Below are 23397 nucleotides of genomic sequence, written 5' to 3'. Positions count from 1 at the left end.
TCATCTGCATAACAGTGAATGCCAGGCAGATGTTTGTCCACGATTTGAAAAATCTTGCTCGCATACAATACAAACAATAATGGGCAAAGGCATGAGCCCTGAGGGACACCACAAGTCAGTTCAAAGTTCATAGAGAGGGAACTGTCAATAAGTATTTGCTGGGATCTGTTACTTAGATAAGATGCAAACCATGACAGTGCTGTACCACGAATCCCAAACCCAGATTTAAGTCTCTCCGGTAAAATACAATGCCAGGTCAGTGGTGTCAAATGCCGCACTCAAGTCTAACAAAACAAGCAGTGTGACATGCTGTTTATTTATATTTAATAGAATTTCATTTTTCACTTTCAAGAGTGCGGTTTCAGTACTGTGAAACTTTCTGTACGAAGACTGTAACACTGGAAATAAATCATTCGCTACCATGTAACGATGGAGTTGTTTAGCAACTGCACTTTCAGCAAGTTTGGACACAAACTGTAAATTACTGACAGGTCTATAATTTTTAAATATAGGTTCCAAACCACCTTTCTTGAGCAAAGGCAGAACCAAAGCATTTTTCTATGCAGAGGGAAAGTCACTGTTTTCTGAGGAGTAATTGATCATCTTAGTGATGATTGGAAGGAAAAAATCTAAACAGTCCAACTATAGCTTCGTGGGAATTGGATCTAAGCCACAAGACTTCTTACTGGATGCTCGAACCAGGTCGTGCACTTCTTCTTGAGACAGAGAAATAAACTTGAAGAGTACAGAATCAATTTCGATGTCATTAGAAACGCGGTCTGTGGAAGCTTGTTGTTATCATGATTATCGAGGTCTAAACGAATATCGGCGATTTTCTTAATGAAAAACATACCCATCTCAGTAGCTTATTTCTGTTTCTCTTCATGCAGTGGCAAAACTGGGGTACCTGTGATGTTCAAGACTTTCTTGCTTACTTTAAACAGACATTTTTGATCGCGGCTATTTTCTGCTATGAGAATACTATAATAGACCCGCCTAGCCTCATTCATAAGAAAAGTCACATGGTTCCTTTTTCTCTTAAAAACAGCTAGATCAGACTGACATTTGGAAGATCTCCATTATCTCTCTGCTTTTCGACGTTGACGCTTAGCTTCTAAGAGCGAACACTCTTTTTGATGTCATCGGTGCAAGACGATCCAAAATGGAGCGCATACAGTTGTTATAAAGCTCTGCAACTTCATTACAATCAATTGAAGCGATGTTGTACAAATCACTACCAGCAATATCGTTTTTAAAGGCAACTAAATCCAGGGACTTGAGCTTCCTGAAACTGGTGTATTTAACAGTAGCCAGTACTTTCGAAACATTGAGACAGCACAAAATAGAGCAGTGATCGGAAAGAAAGCTATCCGGGGAAGGTGTACTAATTATACCAGTAAGTATGTTTTACGAATTCTCTTATTCATACCACATTTTAGGTCAGAGGGATACATTTTGAGGCTAAAATACATGATATTGTAACAATTAGTGGCCTCTACGAGAACTATTTAGCATGAAATCAAGACTCAATCAAACATCAGATTATTTCACAGTTTAAACGCCTCTTCACTTATCGTCGCTTTCTCCTGAGTCACTGATGCAAGTTAGACCCTGCGGGTTCTTGCAAATTTCATCGTCTGACATGCAGTGGCATCCCTCATGAAAGGTAAAACTAAGATCAAACGCAGCAAATGTCAATAGCAACTTCAAAACTGCTAGTAGCCAAACAGTAAGTAAGTGTTGGAAGTAAAACCTGTTAAATTAAACTCGTTTCGATAGCGTCATGTTTGTAAATAGCTTAAGAGAGATGGTAAGTTCATTGACATTGCTGATCCTAGCAGTACGCAGGACGCATATCATATGAACTTCGTAATAGACCTCGCCCACCGTAGAGTCTCTGTGGCTCAGTGATAGAGCAGCGCGGTACTGAGTCCAAGGGTCTGAGGTTCGATTCCTCATGGGGACTCAGAATTTTTGTCCCACGCTCGTTACAAGACGAAAAACATCTTTCTCTATTTCTTTACCGAGCTCAAAACTTACCATCTCTCTTATTCTATTTAATAACATCCTCTATAGGTGCAAAAATCATTGCAAACAGTAGAAGCCCCAGTACTGACCCCTAAGGCACGCCATAGAGCACCTTTTCTTCAGACGATGATGACACATCTTTAACTTCGTCTGACTACGTACGATCACGAAGATAAGGAGCTGAATCATTGAGGAGCGAACTTACCAATTTCATAACGATATTGAAATCTCTTTAAAAACAGCGTATGATCTATGGTATCAAAGGCTGATGATACTGAAACCCAATAAACAAGTACCACATCCTGGTGATTATCGATGGCAGCCAGTATATCATTGAACACACGCAAGAGATCTGTTTTAACACTATAGAGACATCTACAAGCTGATTGTTGCCTGGGAAGAAGGTTATTAGTAATGAGATAATGTATAATTTATAAACTTTTCTAGCATTCTTACTACGATGGACATGATAAGGTATTCTCTGCTTTTTATTTTCTATGTAATTAATAATTTGTGAAATATTACTAACCCTTCTCTTACATCCAGTTGGACCCTCCTGATTCTCAGATGCTTTACCTCAAAGGAGTTGCAATCAGTTTTCTCTTTGAACATTCATGGACTTTAACAAAAGGTAGGGATTTATGGAGGACAGAAAATTGCGTGGATGTTCACCTTATTTTAGTCAAACCTGTTTTCATCAGTTGACAATCACTATCGGGAAATGGTTAAGTGATTGCTGAAAAAAGGTTCCCTGGTGCCTTTGATTTACGTTTTGAGTCTGTCCTTTCCTTAGGTCAACAGGGAAGATACCTACGTATCCTTTGCACCCTAACATCAGTATGCATATTCTCTCAACTGTTCTCTTTACATTTCATCAGGTGCTAACATGGAGAATTTGTTTAACGATCAAGAACTTCTTTAGTTAGTGATCGTTTCCTTTATTCTCGTGTGCTTTGTGTTTTATTTAGGGGTGATATTGTAAGGAGAAATTAGATACTAGTCATTCGAAGAAGTTGAAGAGGATGAAACCCACAAGGGGCCTTCTGAGAACCGTTGACTTTCTCACTGTCCTTTTTCCAATCCTTAACATCTGACCTTCGACTGATATCATGAAGTGAAGAAAATATGACCTATGTCTCCCTACAAATAGTGATGTTGCGGTTTAGCCTTCTTTTTCTCGTCGCCGCCTTATTTTGTTCGTGTCTCTTCTGTTTTTTTGTGTTTTTGTTTTGGTCCAACTTATCAGAGAGACGTTATTGCTCGTTTTGACCGAAATTTGCCCGTTTTCTCTTAACTTGTGTGAAGACATCCTCCAAGACATAATGGATAAACTGTCTAACTCAGTGATAAGGTAAGAACAGAAGACTTCTTCCATCAATAGTTTCAAGGGATCAAACAAACTTTACGCGAATCTAAGTTTCAGGGAAGGGGAAAAAGAGGAAAAGAATTATAGAGGAGATAAATGGAGACGGGGAAGATGAACGTTTGAGCCTGAATTTTTTTAGCATACAACGGTAGATTAATGGTGTGAAATGCGGCAACTAGATAATATGGCTGTAATGACTCCAAGATCGGTCTCAGAGATCTGGTTCTCTCTTTTGATGTCGAAATGCACTCAGTGCGATGTAAACTTCTGGTACGTGAACAGTGCCACAGAGGAAGTGTTACATTTGAGTAGGGGTCGGTTGGGGAAGAGTGCGCAAAGACCAAAGTTCTGCAGCTCTTTTGCTCATAGTGGCAGTTTTTCTAAGATCGTGATTTGAACGACGATTAGACTCAGACGTTTATAACTTAACATACTAGACAATCTATATTAATGTTTTCTTCTTTAGACCGGTCATTCACCATACTGTGTCTCTGGAAGATGCCTGTGAAACCCTGCAGCAACTACCTCAGCACACTGTTGGCAAAATTGTTGTTAGCTTGTAAATATAACAAATCGAGTCTAGAAATAAAGAATTCTATTTTACGTGACACTTCTTCCTTTCCATCTTTGTTTCGGCCGATATAGACTTGTTGACTCGTTTTCATGCAGTCGTTCTTAAGAAGGATATGATGACACTGTATTGCATCGTTTTGTCTCTTATTTGTTTGGGAGTTTATGATGAATAGCTCCCATTTCAGCATACACCGCAATGTTCATGGCATCGCCAATCCTCAATGCCGTTTGTCTTTTGATAGTGGAAATTATAGATAAGGACCATCCACAGCTAATAAGCGCCACACATCATATGCATTGAAGTCGAGCTTTGTGTGCTTGACGACGAACTTCAAGCTCTCTTAGGCCCAGGTCCCTTGATTTTCCTAAAAGTGAGTTCCCTGAGAACGAGGCTGTGCGTAAGCTTTGTTTTGACGAAGCAGAAAGTCTTTTAGTTTCACCTAGAAGGATGTTTTACAGTTTTGGCCTCAGTTAAACGGGCATTACATGTACCTGTCAAACCACGGTAGGATATGTTTTACATGTTCATCAGGTTATAGTTCTTTGGTCCACATTGTCGGAGTTTTAAGGTCCAGTTGACAGCTTTTATTCAAATACTCGACGGTAACCTTCATACTACTGAGCTCTAGTATGAGCATCACTTTTGACATGAAAACAAAACTGTCATCTTCATCTTTAGACAATTTTGCCATAGTATTCCTTATTCCTTCCTTAAATTGTTCTGAGACGTTTCCACTGATGCTTTCACTTAACGAGAAGAATATTACCATGACGGATTTCGGTTTCCACAACCTCCGTTATGTATACCTTTAAAGGCAACAGATAAAGGCAAAAACGAATTTTCTTTATTTCTGGATATCATAGCATCATGAAGTTTTATAGAAACGATCTCCATCATGACGTGAAAAGACCGCTTCAATCTATATGGCTTCGTTTCGTGTTTTAATTAAGGGATGAATTATTTATGACCGACTCTTGACAACAAGGAAGCAATAAACATGAAAATTTTGTCATAATTGGTGGAATACGCAGAGAATATAATGGAACATATTTTCTTCAACCCCCGATGACCAACATTTATTTTTCATTTCAAATTGAGAATCTGACTGTATTTTTTTATTCCTAAGAGCAGTCGTAATTATTCCCATACAAGCTCTTATAATTTCGCCATAACTCTCTGACTATCTCACAGCTGGAGCTTGGGCTGGCTGTGAACTAACATGGCAGCTCGATGCGACCGCGCGATTATTATCTAAAAACGTGTATTAAAAGAGTATAACAAAATACAACTTTTATCGAATGATCTCTAGAGTTTCTAGTAACCATACCCACGATATTCATTGGCCCTCTACGCCTGAAAAAGAGGTAAACAAAAAGGAAACACCGAGAGAAAGATTGCAAAATGGCAACAGAATCGACAACAGATTCAAAATATCGATCTTAATGAAATGTTATTTTATGGCGTAATGTTTTGGGAATAAGAAAAAAAGAAAGGCTTTCTAATAAGGTTTATCGCGTTTCCTTCGGTAAATTTTTTGAAAAATTTGCTCAGTCATAACCACACACAGTTCCTATCAAATAGCCTATTTTGTTAAAATCTGCCAGAGCTAATCGAATACATTAAGAAAAATGACAAATTAGAGAATATTATAAAACTGTCAAAGTGTTGCATGATATGACAAAGAATGAAGACATAGCACCATGGGAAAGTAAAGATATTGAGGTATCTAGGCCAAAAATTGGAATACCTCTGCCTGTCATTCGAAGTAATGTTGTCATGGTGACGACTCAAGTCTAAAACTTGATACCCATAGCAGAAGGCGTATTATATCGTCAGCCGAACTAGTAAATATCTTGAGGGAAAACTTTGAGAAAAAGTAACTAGGTTTCCTCTCGTAACTCTCGCTCTGAAGGGAGGTTAACAATACCAGATATAGAGACCTTTTACGATTGCCCCTGGCTAAAACCATCTAAATATCAAGGTTCCCTTCGTTACAAAGGTGCAAAGGCTTGGAATGCTCTGACTAGCAAACTACGAAACACAACTTCTCTACGTAACTTCTCAAACTCCATTTCAGTTATTGATGTAATGTACTTTTTAATGTAACATTGTACATTTTATTATTGTCTATCTTATGTGTAAATTGTAATTTGTGTTGTCGGCTCCTTTTGTATTTTATATTTCTATGTACACTTTGTTTTACTCAGTATGTCCTAAGCAGGCCCCTATTTAAACCAGCTTGAAGCTGAACTGGGCCAGCCTGCATAAATATCGCTAATAAACAACGAAGCTACCCTAAGTCAATGATTGGCTTTTTAAAATGTGCTTCCGTACTAGAGCTTTTCCTGGGACCATGAAAAATTTAATAAAATTTCCCGAGACTTTGCACTTTCCTTACATTTTTCTCTTTCAGGTAGTCACACTGAGAGTTTTTAGTATTGTTATATACGAGACTTAGTACAGGAATATAACCAAACTTCTATTGATTCTATTTCCGGACACTTTGACCTATGAGAAAAATGTTTAATTTTTAAAAGTTCTTTGAGAAGTTTCAAAACCTAGCTACGTTCCAAAGGTTCAATCTTTCCCTTGTTTAAGGATCATGATGAAAAAGCCCAGAAACGCAATTGCTTCGAACCTTAAATCCGTCTGAAATTTGAGGGTCGAAAGTAATTCGGCTTGGACCAGTTTTGCTCTAATTCGCCCTATGATTGGTCGAGAAAACACGCAGGGTGCCTGTGTACGCCTATAGATTCCAGCTGAGATATTTTTCCTTTCCTTGGTGTGGTGGCAGTTGTGGTTACTTGACTTTGGTATAACATGGACCCTCGATGAAATTTGAACGCGTTCTATCATGCTCAGTTTTTTCTGTCCATTAGGTGCGACTTATGTAAGTATGCCGAGCGGGTTTCTTGATTTCCCAAGCATATTGAATGTTTTTCATTAGGTTTCGTATTATAATCCATCCATTGTTTAAATCCTGTTTTTGTCTTTTTGTTTTATTTTCAGGTGCACCTAAATTGTCTTCAAACGTTCTCTTACTTTGAATAACGGTAATCATCAAGTCATGCCCACATTAGGAACGTTTCAGTTACTGGTTCACTTACTTTCAATCGCCTAAACAATGACTACTCAGGATAGTCTTTCCTGTGAAGTTTTTCTTGTAGAATTAGTCGAGGATGTTCCTGAAGCTTACACCGATGAAGTTCAGACTCGAGAACCAGTTACTGGAGGAATTGTCCATGGGAAATTTAAGTCACATCATAGGAAACATGCAGCAAAAGCAACAGATCAGGATCAAGAGATGAGACGATCCCAGAGTGTTCTATCTATTAAGGCTTCAGGTTTTCCCATAATCCAGAATGGTTCTAACAACACACTGTGTCATGTGCAGACTTGTAAATGTCGTAACAAGAGTTGTCTCACTTCTTCTGATGAAGAAAACGACTCAGTCATAAAACCCCTGGACATAGAAGAAGACAGTCAAGGCATCCAAGTCGACTTAATATTGGTTCAACTCAGCTCTGTCCATTCTCCAATGCCAGTCATTCCAAAGCGCGGATGTATGAATAATTCCCGTTATATCTCACTCATGACAAAGCTACACGATCTACAAGATAACGGGACGTTTGAGGCACATGAACGAATAATACAAGAAGAGTTGGCAAGAAGGTCGCCTGAAGATGTTGACATGAAAGCAATTTTAGAGATTGAGCGCGCAAAGGCCTTTTATTTCCAGAATAATCTTAAAGGTACCAAAACAATACTAAAATCTGTACTTAAACGGGAACTGGAGATGAAAAACCCGGGAATTCTGACGGGACGAGCCTTGAATCTTTTGACGGCGGTGTACAAGCGTCAGAGAAAATTTGGAAATGCTATGCGATGCGTGGAAAAGGCACAAAAAGCTCTTGACCTTCAGGATTCTCACGACGATAAAGGAGAACTGTGTTACACTCGTGGCGCACTGCTTGACTCTTTACCTGCACCGAACAGTGCTCGGGACACCCGAAAAACTGAAGCGTACAAGTCTTATCAGCGGGCATGTCAGTACTCTGTAAACAACAATGGATACATCAACACCAAAATGGCAGATCTGCTCCTAAAGCACTGCTTCAAGGTAGCGAACAACGACACCGACATCTGCAAAGAGGACGTTATGAAAGCAAAAAGGCACCTTGATTTAACTGAATCTAGAACGGCTGATGGTAACATCGGATTAGGGACAAGAATAAAGTATCTTCTTTTGCGATCTGATCAGCACTACTTTGAACAAAACATTGCTATGGCTGTCGAGAAGGCTGAAGAAGCGATGGGGCTCATCCTCGCACATAGGTTTGAGCTGGAACTTGATTCTGCCGAGAAGCGCATTAGGCGCTTGTCTGATATGCAAGGGCTAGAAAAAGGAGAATGGCTCAGCAGTGAATCGTGTTCAAGCAGTGAAGATCAAACTGATAGAGAAGGGGACAGCTCATCTCTTGAGTAGTGAACACAATGTCGAGATCACTACTTAAAGAGTGCGGGAATTTTGATTAAAATATTGGCCATTTTACGGTTAATATCTTGGTTTCTGTTACGGTCAACAGAAATGTTAAAAATTAATTTTTAATTGTTCTAAAACACATTTACTCGCTTGTGTTTATCATTAGAGCGAAGGAACAAGGGTAATTCCAGATCGAACTGCTGTTGAGTTGATATAGAATAATTTCCAGTTATCCCACAATGGCCACAATTCACAAGCCAAGACACAGAACAGTCTGAGTTTTGACACTTTCAAAATAGTCCGGAAGCCAAGACCTCAAAATGAGGGTTTTGTACAATGATCGGGTCAGAAAAGGTTTGATAGCGGATTTTTATAGAATAAGACCTGCTGATTAATATCATTTAGTTTGTAGAGTTGAATTGTGGTATAGGTTCTGTGTTAAGGGGGTGTTTTCATGCGAAACCCCCTAAATTCGCGGAAACGAGGCTCAGTCGTTTAACCACTAATACTGCCTAAATGTAACGTTTATTAGTGCACGTTACATCTTTATAATATGAATCCCAATCAGAGTATGCAAAATTAGGTCACGTGACCGAACACGTGACAAGGAGAGACCAAAAATGGCCTTTAACAACTGAAAGAGCAGATTTAAGCGTCTCAACTGTCACACATTTAAAGATTATCAATTGATATTCTGCTATTTGCTTACTTTACACAGTTCTAGCTAAATTCTAGCTTGTTTAGCCTGAAACAACGAAATAGTTACCATTTTTGTTCCATTTACTAGTCAACATGAAAGCGAGGCTCAACAGGGTAACTATTGTGTATGGCTGTATCATAGGTTGTTAAGGAAGAAAAACTTCTGATATCGATAATTACCTTTTAATGATATAAGGCACAGTCATACTCAAACAATACAAAGTAATGTGACGTGACTGTACACGTGACATCCGAGAGGCCGAAAAAAAGTCCATTTAATTGCTTTATTTACAAATAGCCTATTAAATCTCCCTCACTTGCGTGAACGTACTACTACTACTACTAATGACATCCTCTATAGGTGCAAAAATCATTGCAAACAGTAGAAGCCCCAGTACTGACCCCTAAGGCACACCATAGAGCACTTTTTCTTCAGACGATGATGACACATCTTTAACTTCGTCTGACTACGTACGATCACGAAGATAAGGAGCTGAATCATTGAGGAGCGGACTTACCAATTTCATAACGATGTTGAAATCTCTTTAAAAACAGCGTATGATCTATGGTATCAAAGGCTGATGATACTGAAACCCAATAATCAAGTACCACATCCTGGTGATTATCGATGGCAGCCAGTATATCATTGAACACACGCTAGAGATCTATTTTAACACTATAGAGACATCTACAAGCTGATTGTTGCCTGGGAAGAAGATTATTAGTCATGAGATAATTTATAATTTATAAACTTTTCTAGCATTCTTACTAAAATGGACATGATAAGGTATTCTCTGCTTTTTATTTTCTATGTGTTTAATAATTTGTGAAATATTACTACCCCTTCTCTTACATCCAGTTGGACCCTCCTGATTCTTAGATGCTTTACCTTGTTACAGTCAAACCTGTTTTTATCAGTTGACAATCACCATTAGGAAATGGTTGAGTGATTGCTCAAAAAAGGTTCCCTGGTCCTTTCCTTAGGTCAACAAGGAAGATACCTACGTACCCTCTAACCCTTTACACCCTAACATCAGTTTCTCACGAATCTAAGTTTAAGGGAAGGGAAAAAAGAGAAAAAGAATTATGGAGGAGATAAATGAATTTAGGGGGGTAAGTTTCTAAAGAAACTATGGTGCTGCGTCGGTGGGAGAGTATAGTCGTCAGAACGATTGACGAAGGGCTAACGCTCGAAACGTCAGCTTTTTTTTATCCTTTACGGCGGCCAATGTACGTTTTCAACTCAGTTGTTAACACTAAATTACCTGCTATGGAGAAGATAAACGGAGACAAGGGGAAAATGAACGTTTGCGCCTGACGTTTTTAGCATACAACGATAGATGTATGAAATGCACGGGATCTAGATAACATAGCTGTAATTACTCCAAGATCGGTCTCAGAGATCTGGTTCTCTCTTTTGATGTCGAAATGCACTCAGTGCGATGTAAACTTCTGGTACGTGAACAGTGCCACAGAGGAAGTGTCACATTTGAGTAGGGGTCGGTTGGGGAAGAGTGCACGAAGACCAAAGTTCTGCAGCTCTTTTGCTCATAGTTGCAGTTCTTCTAAGATCGTGATTTGAACGACAATTAGACTCAGACTTTCATAACTTATCATACTAGACCAGCAATATTTCTTCTTTAGACCGGTCATTCACCATACTGTGTCACTGGAAGATGCCTGTGAGACCCTGCGGCAACTACCTCAGCACACTGATGGCAAAATTGTTGTTAGCTTGTAAATACAACAATTCGAGTTTAGAAATAAAGAATTCTATTTTACATGACACTTTCTCCTTTCCGTCTTTGTTTCGGCCGGTATAGACTTGTTGACTCGTTTTCAGTCGTTCTTAAGAAGAATTTGATGACACTGTACGCATTTATTGCATCGTTTCGTTGCTTATTTGTTTGGGAGTTTATGATGAATAGCTCCCATTTCAGTATACACCGCAATGTTCATGGCATCGCCAATCCTCAATGCCGTTTGTCTTTTGATAGAGGAGATTAAAGATAAGGACGTTCCACAGCTAACGAGCGCCACACATCATATGTACGCATTGAACTCGAGCTTTGCGTATTTGACGGCGAACTTCAAGCTCTTTTAGGCCCAGGCCCCTTGATTTTCCTGAAAGTGAGTTCCCTGAGAACGAGGTTGAATGGAAGCATCGTCTTGACGAAGCAGAAGGTCTTTAAGTTTTACTCAGAAGGATGTTTTACATTTTGGGTCTCAGTTAAACGGGCATTACATGTACCTGTTAAACCACGGTAGGTTATGATTTACGTATTCATTAGGTCATACATCTTTGGTCCACATTGTCGGAGTTTTAAGGTCCAGTTGACAGCTTTTATTCACATACTCGACGGTAAGCTTCATACCACTGAGTTCGAGTACGAGCGAATGACTTATCCCATAGAAAAAATAACATCACTGTTGACATGAAAACAAAACTGTTATCTTCATCTTTAGATCATGTTGCCATAGTTATTCCTTAAATTTTACAGACATTTCCACCGATACTTAAATTTGACATGTAATTCGAGAAGAACATGGCGATTTATTGCTTATTACCAGGGCGGATTTTCAGTTTCCATAACTTCCGTTATGTATACCTTTAAAGGCAACAGATAAAGGCTAAAATGGATTTTTTTATTTCTCGATATCATGACATCAAGAAGTTTTACAGGCATGATCTCCATCATGACGTGAAAACTTCCAAGACCGCCACAATCTATAAGGCTTCGTTTCGTTTTTTAATTAAGGGATGACTTAATTAATAAGTTTCTAAAGATACTGTGGTGCTACGTCGGTGGGAGATTAGAACAGGGTAATTTAGTGTTATCACCTGAGTTCAAAACGTAAATCGGCCCCCGTAAAGAGTTTAAAGGCTAATGTTTCGAGCGTTAGCCCTCCGTCAATCGCTCTGACGAAGGGCTAACGCTTGAAAAGCCAGCCTTAAAACTCTTGACGGTGGCCAAGTTACGTTTTCAACTCAGTTGATAACACTAAATTACCCTGATGAATTAATTAGGCGATTTGTGACCAAGTCTTTCGACTAGATAGTGATCGACTCTTGACAACACAGACACGATAAACATGAAAATTTTGTCATAATTGGAGGAGCACGCAGAGAATGGAGCATATTTTCTTCAACCTCTGATGACCTACATTCATTTTTCATTTCAACCTTTCATTTTCGACCACTGAGTCATAGCCGTCATAGGCTCAAAGGCTCTATATTAGGCTCATTATGGTTTTGAACCGCGCGAGTTCTGGACGCGAACAAAAAATGTTAACATGCAAAATAAACCACACGTGGCCCAAGAGAGACCCTCTTCTGTGCCTAGTAAACCTAAAACTAAATAACTCGCTAATCAAATTTGGAAATGGGTTCTTTTCATCATAATAAGCTGTCAGATAACAAGCGATGCATTGTGGAAGTAAGTTGAGGTATTTTTATTGAGAAATTGATTGTATTATTTTACTCCTAAGAACGGTCGTAAATATTTCCATACAAACTCTTATAATTTCGCCGTGACTCTTATTTCGCAAGATGATTGTCTCATAGCTAAAGCTTGCGCCGCCTGTGAACAAATATGGCGATGCCATCGCACGATTGTTATCTAAAAAGGTGTATTAAAAGAGTTCAAAACAATACAGTTTTTATCTAATGGTCTCAAGAGTTTTTAGTAACCATACCCACGATATTCATTGGCCCTCTACACCTGAAAAAGAGGTAAACAGAAAGGAAACACCGAGAGAAAGATTGCGAAACGGCAACAGAATCGGCAACAGAGTCAGCAACAGATTCTAAAGTTTACGCATGCTCAGATATTGATCTTAGCGCAGTGTTATTTTATGGCTTAATGTTTTGAGAGTAAGGAAGAGGGAGTCTTTCTAGTGGGGTTTATTGGCCTAGTCGTAACCACATACAGTATACTCTTAGAAAAATGACAAATGAGAGAACATTGCAAAACTGTCCGAACAACCTTGAGTTTTACCTTTTCCAAAGGTCAATCAATATCATTTCTATAATGTAACAAAGAATGAAGACATAGAACCATGAAAAAATAAAGATACCGAGGTATCTAGGCCAAAAATTGGAATACCTCTGCCTGTCATTCGAAATAATGTTGCCAAGGTAACTTCTTAAGTCTAAAAAAGATACCCATAGCAAAACACTTTTTTATATCGTTAGCCGAACTAGCAAATATCTTGAGGGAAAACTTTGAGATAAATTAACTAGGTTTCCTCTCGTAACTCTCGCTCTAAAAGGAAGTTTACAATACTTGATACAGAGACCTTTTACGATTACCCCTGGCCAAAACCATCCAAATATCAAGGTTCCTTTTGCTACAAAGGTGCAAAGGTTTGGAATACTCTGACTAGTAAACTACGACACATAACTTCTCTAACTAATTTCAAGAAACTTCTCAAACTTCATTTCAGTAACTGATGTAATGTACTTTTTAGCCTAATGTATTTTGTATATCTTGCGTGTAAATTGTAATTTGTGTTGTCGGCTCCTTTTGTATTTTGTATTTCTATGTACACTTTGTTTTACTTAATATGTCCTAAGCAGGCCCCCATCTAAACAAGCTTGAAGCTGAGCTGAGCCAGCCTGCTTAAATATCGCTAATAAATGAATAAATACTCAAAGAAGCCATCTTAAGTCAATGATTGGCCTTTTAAAATATGCTTCCGTACTAAAGTTTTTCTCAAGTCCATAACAAATTTAAAAAAATTCCCCGAGACTTTGCGCTTTCCTTATATTTTTCTCTTTCAGGTTGTCACACGGAGAGCTTTCAATATTGTTCTATGCGAGATTTTCAACAGGAACCAAACTGCTATTGATTCTATTTCCAGACACTTTGACCTATGAGAAAAATGTTTAACTTTTTAAAGTCCTTTGAGAAGTTCCTAAACCCAACCAGCTCGGACCTTACATCCGCATGAAATTTTAGGGTCAAAAGTAATTCGGATTGGACTGGTTTTGCTCTACTTCGCTCTATGATTGGTCAAGAAAACATGCGCTAACTTTTCGTCCAATCAAACTCATTTCTGGGCAGTCAGGGTGCCTGAGTACGCCTATAAAGTCTAGCTGAGGTATTTTTTCTTTCCTCAATGTCGTGGCAGTTGTGGTTACTTGACTTTGGTATAACATGGACCCTCGATCGAAATTTGAACGCGTTTTATCATGCTCAGTTTTTTCTGTCCTGTTAGGTGCGACTTATGTAAGTTTACCGAGTGGGTTTTCTGACTACCCAAGCATTTTGAATGTTTTTCATTGGATTTCGTATTATATATCCGTCCATTGTTTATCACCCGTTTTTGACTTTTTATTTTATTTTCAGGTGGAACTAAATTGTCTTCCAACGTTAACTTACTTCGAATCACGGTTATCATCAAGTCTTGCCCACAGTAGGAAAGTTTCAATTCTTGGTTCACTTACTTTCAATCGCCTAAACAATGATTACTCAGGATAGTCTTTCCTGTGAAGTTTTTCTCACAGAATTAAACCAGAGTTTTTCTGAAGCTTTCACCGAAGAAGTTCAGAATCGAGAATCAGTTAGTGCTCTTTCTAATGACAAAAGGATCCACCTTCTCCTAGAAGAACGAATTGTCTATGGAAAATGTGAATCACATCATAGGAGAGGTGCAGCAATGGCAACAGATCAGGATCAAGAGATAAGACAATCTCAGAAAGTTCTATGTATCAAGGTTTCGGGTTTTTCCATAATCCAGAATGGTTCTAACGCCACACTGTGTCATGTGCAGACTTGTAAATGTTGTAACAAGAGTTGTCTCACTTCCTCTGATGAAGAAAACGACTCAGTCACAAAAACTCTGGACATAGAAGAAGACAGTCGAGGCACCCAAGTCGACTTGATATTAGGTCAACTCAGCTCTGTCCATTCTCCAATGCCAGTCATTCCAAAGCGCGGATTTATGAATACTTTCGGTCATATCCAACTTGTAACAAAACTATACGATCTACGAGGTGAAGGGAGGTTTGAGGCACATGAGCAAATGATACGAGAACAGTTGGCAAAGAAGTCGCCTAAAGATGTTGACATGGAAGCAATTTTAGAGATTGAGCGCGCAAGGGCCTTTTATTTCCAGAACAATCTTAAAGGTACCAAAAGAATACTAAAATTTGTACTTAAACTGGAACCGCAATTGAAAAACCCGGGAATTCTGACGGGACGAGCCTTGAATCTTTTGACGGCGGTGTACAAGCGTCAGAGAAAATTTGGAAATGCTATGAGATGCGTGGAAGAGGCAAAAAAAGCTCTTGATTTTCAGGATTCTCACGACGATAAAGGAGAACTGCATTATAGTTATGGCGCACTACTTGACTCTTTACCTGCAGCGAATATTACTCAGGACACCCGAAAAACTAACGCGTACAAATCTTATGAGCTGGCATGTCAGTACGCTGTAATCAACCGAGAATACATTAATATCAAAATGGCAGCTCTGCTCCTAAAGCCCTGCTCCGAGGTAGCGAACAACAACACCCACATCTGCAAAGAAGACGTCATGAAAGCAAAAACGCACCTTGATTCTACTGAATCTAGAACTGCTGATGGTAAAATGGCGTTAGGAACAAGAATAAAGCATCTTCTTTTGCGGTCTGATCAATACTGCTCCGAACAAAACAATGCCATGGCTATCGAGAAGGCTGAAGAGGCGAGGGTGCTCATCCTCAGACATGGGTTTGAGCTGGAACTTGATTCTGCCGAGAAGCGCATTAGGCGCTTGTCTGATATGCAAAGGCTAGAAAAAGGGGAATGGCTTAGCAGTGAATTGTGTTCAAGCAGTGAAAATCAAACTGATAGCGAAGGGGACAGCTCATGTCTTGAGTAATGAACACAATGTCGGGATCTCTGCTTAAAGAGTGCGGGAATTTTGGTTGAGACGCACTTGACAGGACAAGATGATTTTGGCTGAGTCGCACATGGGTCAAATTTTAAAGTAAAAGAGAAAATAAAAATGGCGAATGATAGTACAGACGAACCTTCGGACAATTAAAAAAAATGCATTAGAAACAAAATTTTAAACTTCTCCTCTGTCGCTGGAACAGGGTGCGAAATGCTCCTCAAGCTGAAGAAAACGCTTTTGTCACAAAATCAGTTAGGAATGCACATATTACATATGTGTACGACTGTGCATATTCAACTTAACTAAACTAAAATATGTATGTCAAGATACGTTTTAACTGAGCTTTTGAAATTAATAAAAGTATTTGATAAGCAGATGCTGCTTGGCATCGAAATAGATTGCTTTAGTGCTGCTGTTTAAGCCCTTGAAAAAAAGTTCAAAGAAGTTTTTTATTGAAAAGATACGTTTTAACTGAACTTTTGAAGTTACTTGAAATTTGATAAGCAGATGCTGCCAGGCACGAGTTTTATAGTTTTGGTGCTGCTGTTGTAGGGGCCAGCAACGTTTTTAAGTTTTTACTTCTTACAGGACAGCCTCAAAATCCCTTAGCTATAAACTAAACTTGGCAAAAAAAAGCTATAAACGACGCTCAAGCAATGCACACGGCGTGGGAAACTCCGCCCTAGGAAAACTCTCAGCGGCGCTATAGACCGTAAGTAAATTCAACGAATCGTACAGAAGTAATAAGAGTATGCACCGAACACCCGCAGTCAGATTGACTGATGTAGTTTCTGATCTTACCAATGTTCTTCAAAGCAAGATGACCAGAATTACAAATGTTGTCAACATGTTTTGTCATTTGAAGATGCGAATCAATAATGACTCTCAGATCACGAACAGTTAGTGAAGGTGCAATATTTACATTGTTTATATTATGTCCAAGAATTTTTCCATGATGCTTTGCAAACTGCGATGTTGAATGTAGAACTTCTGTTTTGCCTGGATTGCGAGCAAGTCCATATTTTGTACACCAGATGAGGATACCATTATGCACGACTCAGTTTTGGAAATAATGAGAGAGCGATCATTCTTGAGTATCCAGAAGAATCGCGAACTCTTGGACAAAGGTGCTATGATCGTTAAGGGATAATTTAGTTTTATCAACTGAGTTGATAACGTAAATTGGCTACCGTAAATAGTTACAAAGTTGACGTTTCGAGCGTTGGCCCTTCGTCAGACCGGGATTAAAACTTGCGAGGTAAACTGTATTGTCCATAGGAATACAGTTGAGTCCCTTGTGTGATTGGTGATGATGCTGATTCAAATTAGTGAAATGCCTTCTCTCTGAAATGTGCACAGAAATATTGAAATTGACAAGTGGAGTGGAACTGACTGATCGCTTAATGCTTGATTTTCTCTACAGGTTTGCCCGTTTTCTCTTAACTTGCGCGAAGACATAATGGATAAACTGTCTAACTCAGTGATAAGGTAAGAACACGAGGCTTCTACTCTCTTACTAATGCGGTTGAGAGATAAAACAAACTTTAAATTTAAAATTTATTATTAAGGAATAAGAAAAGGGGAAAAGAGAGAATAGGAAAATGGCGAAGATTACAATGAAGTTTTGCGGGAACTTTAAAGATTTAAGCTTAACTTTTTCGGCATACAACCGAAGAGAAATGGAATTGTGAAATGCGCGAGGGCTAGACAACATCTAGCAGAGTGCGAGGGGGTCGGGTGGGGGAGAGGGCGAGGGGGTCGTGTGGGGAAGAGCGCGAGGGGGTCGGGTGGGGCAGAGGGCGAGGGGGTCGGGTGGGGTAGAGTGCGCCAAGAATAATTTTCTGCGATTCGTTTGCTCCTTTTTGAAGAGGACAGAAAGGGCAAAGTTCTGCAGCTCTTTTACTCATCATTGCAGTTCCTCTAGGATCGTGGTATAAACAATTCAGGCGTAGAATTTTATAATTTAACATACTAGACCAGCTATGTTAATGTTGTCTTCTTTAGACCGGTCATTCAGCATACTGTGTATCTGGAATATGCCTGTGAAACACTCTGGCAAATATCTCAGCATATTGTTCGTAAAATTGTTGTTAGAATGTAAATATAACAATTTGAATGTTGGGGTGAATAATTTGTTTGTCTTACAATTCTTATTGTCTTTCTTTGATCCGGCTGCTCGGAGGTTGACTTGTCTTCATTCGTTTCTAAGAAGGATTTGACGATGCTGTATGGTATCATTTGGTCTTTTATTGTTTGTCTGTGATTTGTTTATTTTATACTGAATGGCTCCCATCTCTCATCTCATGATATCACCTTCCCTCACTGCTTTTTGCCTTTGGATAGCGGAAATGTAAACAGGGACTAAGAGACGAATCCTCGATATACCTTTTTATGTTCCGCCATCGATGAGTGGTGTGCAGACGAAGACATCTGTACGCATTGCGGTCCGGCTTTACCAGGCTCTCCTTCTTGCTAAATGAGAGGCCCTTGGGAACGAGGTTGGAAGGAAATTTTGTATTCACGAAACGGAAGGTCTGTGAGTGTTTCAGTGCGGAGATGTTTAACATTTCGTGCTTCATTTCAACGGATATTACTTGTTAAACCACGGTAGGTTATGTTTGACGTCTTCATTAGGTCATACTTCCTAAGTTTATGGTTCCAGTTGACAGCTTTCATTCACGCGCTCGACAATTCGGGCGAAAAATTTCCGCATAAACAAAATGGTATCACTGCCGAAATGAAAACAAAATTTTCATCTTCAACTTAAGATCATGATCAGTGATCCCCATAGCGTGCAGTGGTGTTTTAACCGATGCTATGGTTCACAATCAAAATCGAAAGGAAAAGGAATTTTAATTGCTGTTTAACAGGAAGGAACGTTCAGTCCTCACAACTTCCGTTTTGTGTACTTTTAGGGTTTCAGATAAATAAGCCAAAATGGATATTTGTCTTGCTCTTGTTTTCTGACCCGATACCATAACATAATGTTGGTTTACAGGCATGGTCTCCATCATGGCGTGAAAATTTTTAAGAACGCCACAATCTATAAGGTTCAGTTTCATGTTTTAATTAAGAGAAGAATTTATCAGGCGATTTGTAACCAAGTCTTTCGACTTAAAAGCGTTTGATTCTTGACAACACAGACGCCATACATTAAAGATGATTTTTCCAGAACTGATGGAATACGCACAATATTTAGCGTATTTCTTCCAATGATTTTGACGTGTTAACAAACAAATACTTCCTCCTTCGCTATCTCAATCACTCGTGACCGACCTTTTTAAAAACCATTCATTTTTGATGCGGTCAAAGAAGGTTTAAGCAAATAATTAGCTTTTTCAAAATATGTACCCGTTATAAACCTTTTTTTCAGCCCATAACAGATTTAAAAACAAGGTATGGTGTTGACCGCAATATACATCGTTTTGTTTGCCCTACCGCGCGGTACTGGGTTCAGTTTGCTTATTATGGTCTGGACGATGAGCCTTCAGTTAGTTGATTTCGCGTTTTTCGTTTCCTTCAGGCCCATAACTCCAGTAAGTAGTGTTTCGTTTCCTGTTTGTTTCTTTTAGTTTCCTTTATTCGAATCTTATTGTTTCCTTAATTCTTCTAGTCAAACCAGATCTTACGAGTCATATGATAAAGATTATACGCATTGACAGATCAAGTCGAATATTTATCTACATAGGGAAAAATCAGTCCTAACTTTTAAAACGTCTTAGCTCCTCTAATTTTGAAACCGGCTTTGTCGAGACCGCAGACTTTCCTACGATTTTCCTCTCTCAGGTTGTCACACACAGAGCTTTGAGTTTTGTGATATGTGAGATATAAAATATATTTTTATTTCTGGACACTATGACCTTTGATTAGAATCTTTAACTTTTTCAAAATCCTTCGAGAAGTTTCTTCACCTTACTATGTCCCCAAAGGTTCAATCTTTCTTCTTCCTAGGGATCATGATGAAAAAACCCAGAGACGCAGTTGCTTTGAACTTTACATCCGTCTGAGATTTGAGGGTCGAAAGTAATGCGGATTGGACCGGTTTTGCTATACTTCGCTCTGTGATTGGTCAAGAAAATATGCACTACCTTCTCGTCCAATCAAACGCACTTCTGGGCAGTCAGGGTGCCTGAGTACGCCTATATAGTCTAGCTGAGATATTTTTCCTTTCCTCGGTGTGATGAGAGGTGTGGTTTCTTGACTTCGGTATAACATGGACCCTCGATCGAAATTTGAACGCTTTGTATCAAGCTCCTTTTTTTTCTGTCCTGTTAGGTGCGACTTAGGTCAGGTTACCGAGCAGGTTTTCTGATTCCTCAAGCATATTGAATGTTTTTCATTGGGTTTCGTATTACATATTCGCACATAACCTATGTTTGTCATTTTATTTTATTTTCAGGTGCACCTAAATTGTCTTCAAACATTCCCTTATTTTGATTCACGGTTATTATCAAGTCGTTATCATCAAGTCACACTGGAAACATTTCAATTACTGGACAGTAAAATCACTTACTGTCAATTGCCTTAACAATGACCACTCAGAATAGCCTTTCCTTTGGAGTTTTTGTCACAGAATTAGACGAAGATATTCCTGAAGATTTCACCGATGAAGTTCAGAATGGAGATCCGGTTTGTACTCTTTCTTATGACGGGAGGATCCACCCTCTCTTGGAAGGAGGAATCGTTCATGGAAAACGTGAATCACATCATAGGAAAGGTGCAGCAATAGAAACAGATCAGGATCAAGAGATAAGACAATCCCAGAAAGTTCTACGTATCAAGGTTTCAGGTTTTCCCATAATCCAGAATGGCTCTAACAGCACACCGTGTCAAGTACCGACTTGTAAATATTGTAGCAAGAATCTGCCCACTTCATCTGATGAAGAAAACCATTCAGTCACAAAAACTCAAGAGACAGAAGAAGACAGTCGAGGAACCCAAGTCTACTCAATATTAGGCAAACCCAGCTCTGTCCATTCTCCAATGCCAGTCATTCCAAAGCGCGGATGTATGAATACTTCCGGTTATATCTTACTTATAACAAAACTACACTATCTACAAGATAAAGGGGAGTTTGAGCTACATGAGCAAATAATACGAGAACAGTTGGCAAGAAGGTCGCCCGAAGATGTTGACATGGAAGTGAGTTTAAAGATTGAACGCGCAATGGCCCTTTTTTTTCAGAACAATGGTAAAGATGCCAAAAGAATACTAAAATTTGTACTGAAACTGGAGCCGCAGTTGAAAAACCCGGGAATTCTGATCGGACGAGCCTTGAATCTTTTGACGGCGGTGTACAAGCGTCAGAGCAAATTTGGAAACGCTATGAGGTGCGTGCAAGAGGCACAAAAAGCTCTTGAACTTCAGGATTCCCATGAAGACAAAGCGGAACTCTATCAAAGTTATGGCGCACTGCTTAACTCTTTACCTGCAGCGAATATAACTCGGGACACCCGAAAAACTACAGCGTACAAATCCTATGAGCTGGCATGTCAGTACGCTGTAATCAACCGAGAATACATTAACGTCAAAATGGCGGCTCTGCTCCTAAAGTCCTGCTCTAAGGCAGCGAACAACAACACCCACATCTGCAAAGAAGACGTCATGAAAGCAAAAAGGCACCTTGATTTAACTGAATCTAGAACTGCTGATGGTAAAATGGCGTTAGGGACAAGAATAAAGCTGCTGCTTTTGCGATCTGATCAGTACTGTTTTGAACAAAACAATGCTATGGCTATCGAGAAGGCTGAAGAAGCGAAGGTGCTCATTCAGAGACATGGGTTTGAGCTGGAACTTGATTCTGCCGAGAGGCGCATTAGCCGCTTGTCTGATATGCTAAGGCTAGAAAAAGGGGAGTGGTCTAGAAGCGACTTGTGTTCAAGCAGTGAAAATCAAACTGATAGCGAAGGGGACAGCTCATGTCTTGAGTAATGAACACAATGTCGTGATCAATGCTTAAAGAGTGCGAGAATTTTTGTTGCAATTTTGGCCATTTTACGGTTAATTTCTTTCTGTTACGGTCAACAGAAATGTTAAAAATTAATTTTTAATTGTTCTGAAACACATCTACTTCTCGCTTTTTTTACCATTAGAGTGAAGCAACAAGGGTAATTCGAGATCGAGCTTCTATTAGGTTGATATAGAATAATTTCCTGTTTCCCACAATGGTTACAATTCACAAACCAAGACTTATAACAGTCTAAGTTTTGACACTTTTAAAATGACACATGGTATTTAAGAAATAATTTTAAGGTTAACTTTTTTCACGAATAACAGTTAAAATTTGTCATTTTTTACGCTTGATGGCTAAACTTTGGTTTGCTGTTTTAAGGCTAACGGTTAACCCCGATGAGAAGCACTTGACAGAACAAGATGATTTTGCCAGAGTTGCACATGGGCCAAAGTTAAAGTAAAATATAAAAAAGAATGGCGAATAATAGAACAGACGAACCTCCAAATAAAATCCTTTTTTTAAAACAGCATGCGAAACTCTCCTCAAACTGAAGAAGACGCGTTTTTCACGATATCGCTCAGGAATCATATCATACGTCTTTTTCCCTTCGTGTATACAATGATGTAAGAGCCTCATCTTCAAATCAGAACTATTTCAAACATGAACTCGTGATATAACAATGATCAATTCAGTTTCTATTTGTTTGGGGAAAATGCGTCTTGCATCAGCAAACCTCGGGAATCCCCAGCGTCACTTTAACTGAATAGAACTTAAGTCACGCAACGGTCTAAAGGTGAAGAAAGGAGGGTGTGATTGTCAGAGCATGTCATTGTTTGAGTTAACAAATACAAGAAAAAAAGAAATGAATAAAAGTGCAAAGGCTTTACTGTTCTAAATTAAACTTAAGTTTATTGGCTTACGTACTTTGATGTTATTGAGGAACATTAAAGTACATAGGCCAATAACTGTCATCTGTGATGTTTGACCAGCCTCCAGCTCAGGAAAATGAGCCAGCAGAGGTTAATGAAGAGTGACGAGAAGGTTGCTATTGAAAGCCCTGAAATACTCCGTTTAAAAAAAAGAAAAATGCGTTTTACTGTTTCTTTCTCCATGCACAAAGTTACTTCTTGCGTGACTGCTACTGGGTAACCCATCGGGTCACGTTTAGCAACTTTCCTAAAAATATATGCCTAAATGCATAAAAACTGCTTTTAAATCAATTGCAGTTTCATAATGAACTCGTGATAAAGTAGTGACTCATTCCATCTCGAACTGATTTGTGGTAATGAGTTTGGAACCATACGCAAAACTTGGGGAATCCCCTGCGTTAAGTTTGTGCGGAAATTGATACGCACATCTCTAAAGAAGATATTTTTCTCGTCATTGTAAACCTCCACGAAGTTTCGTATCAT

The 23397-nt window shown here is 39.0% G+C and overlaps 3 protein-coding genes across 4 annotated transcripts; all 3 read left to right on the top strand.

Annotated features, from left to right (window-relative positions):
- Nucleotides 1–4354: 4354 nt before the first annotated feature.
- Nucleotides 4355–8527, top strand: LOC131780025 (uncharacterized). Its single transcript, XM_059096643.2, has 2 exons — nt 4355–4472; nt 6978–8527. The coding sequence occupies exon 2, from the start codon at nt 7093–7095 to the stop codon at nt 8452–8454; it is 1362 nt and encodes a 453-aa protein (XP_058952626.2). The 5' UTR covers nt 4355–4472; nt 6978–7092; the 3' UTR covers nt 8455–8527.
- Nucleotides 8528–11300: 2773 nt separating this feature from the next.
- LOC131780723 (uncharacterized) lies at nt 11301–16107 on the top strand. The gene is made up of 2 exons (XM_059097333.2): nt 11301–11414; nt 14502–16107. Exon 2 carries the CDS (start codon nt 14617–14619, stop codon nt 16015–16017), a length of 1401 nt encoding a protein of 466 aa, XP_058953316.2. The 5' UTR covers nt 11301–11414; nt 14502–14616; the 3' UTR covers nt 16018–16107.
- A 2415-nt stretch (nt 16108–18522) lies between these two features.
- On the top strand, nt 18523–22857 carry LOC136283627 (uncharacterized). 2 transcript variants are annotated; one of them, XM_066172791.1, is made up of 3 exons: nt 18568–18639; nt 19406–19568; nt 20432–22857. In XM_066172791.1, exon 3 carries the CDS (start codon nt 20563–20565, stop codon nt 21961–21963), a length of 1401 nt encoding a protein of 466 aa, XP_066028888.1. In that variant the 5' UTR covers nt 18568–18639; nt 19406–19568; nt 20432–20562; the 3' UTR covers nt 21964–22857. The 2 variants fall into 2 exon arrangements, with proteins under 2 accessions (XP_066028887.1, XP_066028888.1); XM_066172790.1 differs by lacking the exon at nt 19406–19568 and having other exon boundaries at nt 18523–18639.
- The last annotated feature ends 540 nt before the right edge of the window (nt 22858–23397 follow it).

The sequence above is a fragment of the Pocillopora verrucosa genome, chromosome 9, assembly GCF_036669915.1.
Source record: "Pocillopora verrucosa isolate sample1 chromosome 9, ASM3666991v2, whole genome shotgun sequence".
In the NCBI taxonomy this organism is placed as follows: Eukaryota; Metazoa; Cnidaria; class Anthozoa; order Scleractinia; family Pocilloporidae; genus Pocillopora; species Pocillopora verrucosa.
Note: the sequence above shows the minus strand (reverse complement) of the source record. Positions and strands in the feature narration are given on the sequence as shown.

Coding starts and splice junctions, on each gene's coding strand:
- LOC131780025 (XM_059096643.2), top strand. CDS start 7,093: ATGACTACTCAGGATAGTCTTTCCTGTGAAGTTTTTCTTGTAGAATTA.
- LOC131780723 (XM_059097333.2), top strand. CDS start 14,617: ATGATTACTCAGGATAGTCTTTCCTGTGAAGTTTTTCTCACAGAATTA.
- LOC136283627 (XM_066172790.1), top strand. CDS start 20,563: ATGACCACTCAGAATAGCCTTTCCTTTGGAGTTTTTGTCACAGAATTA.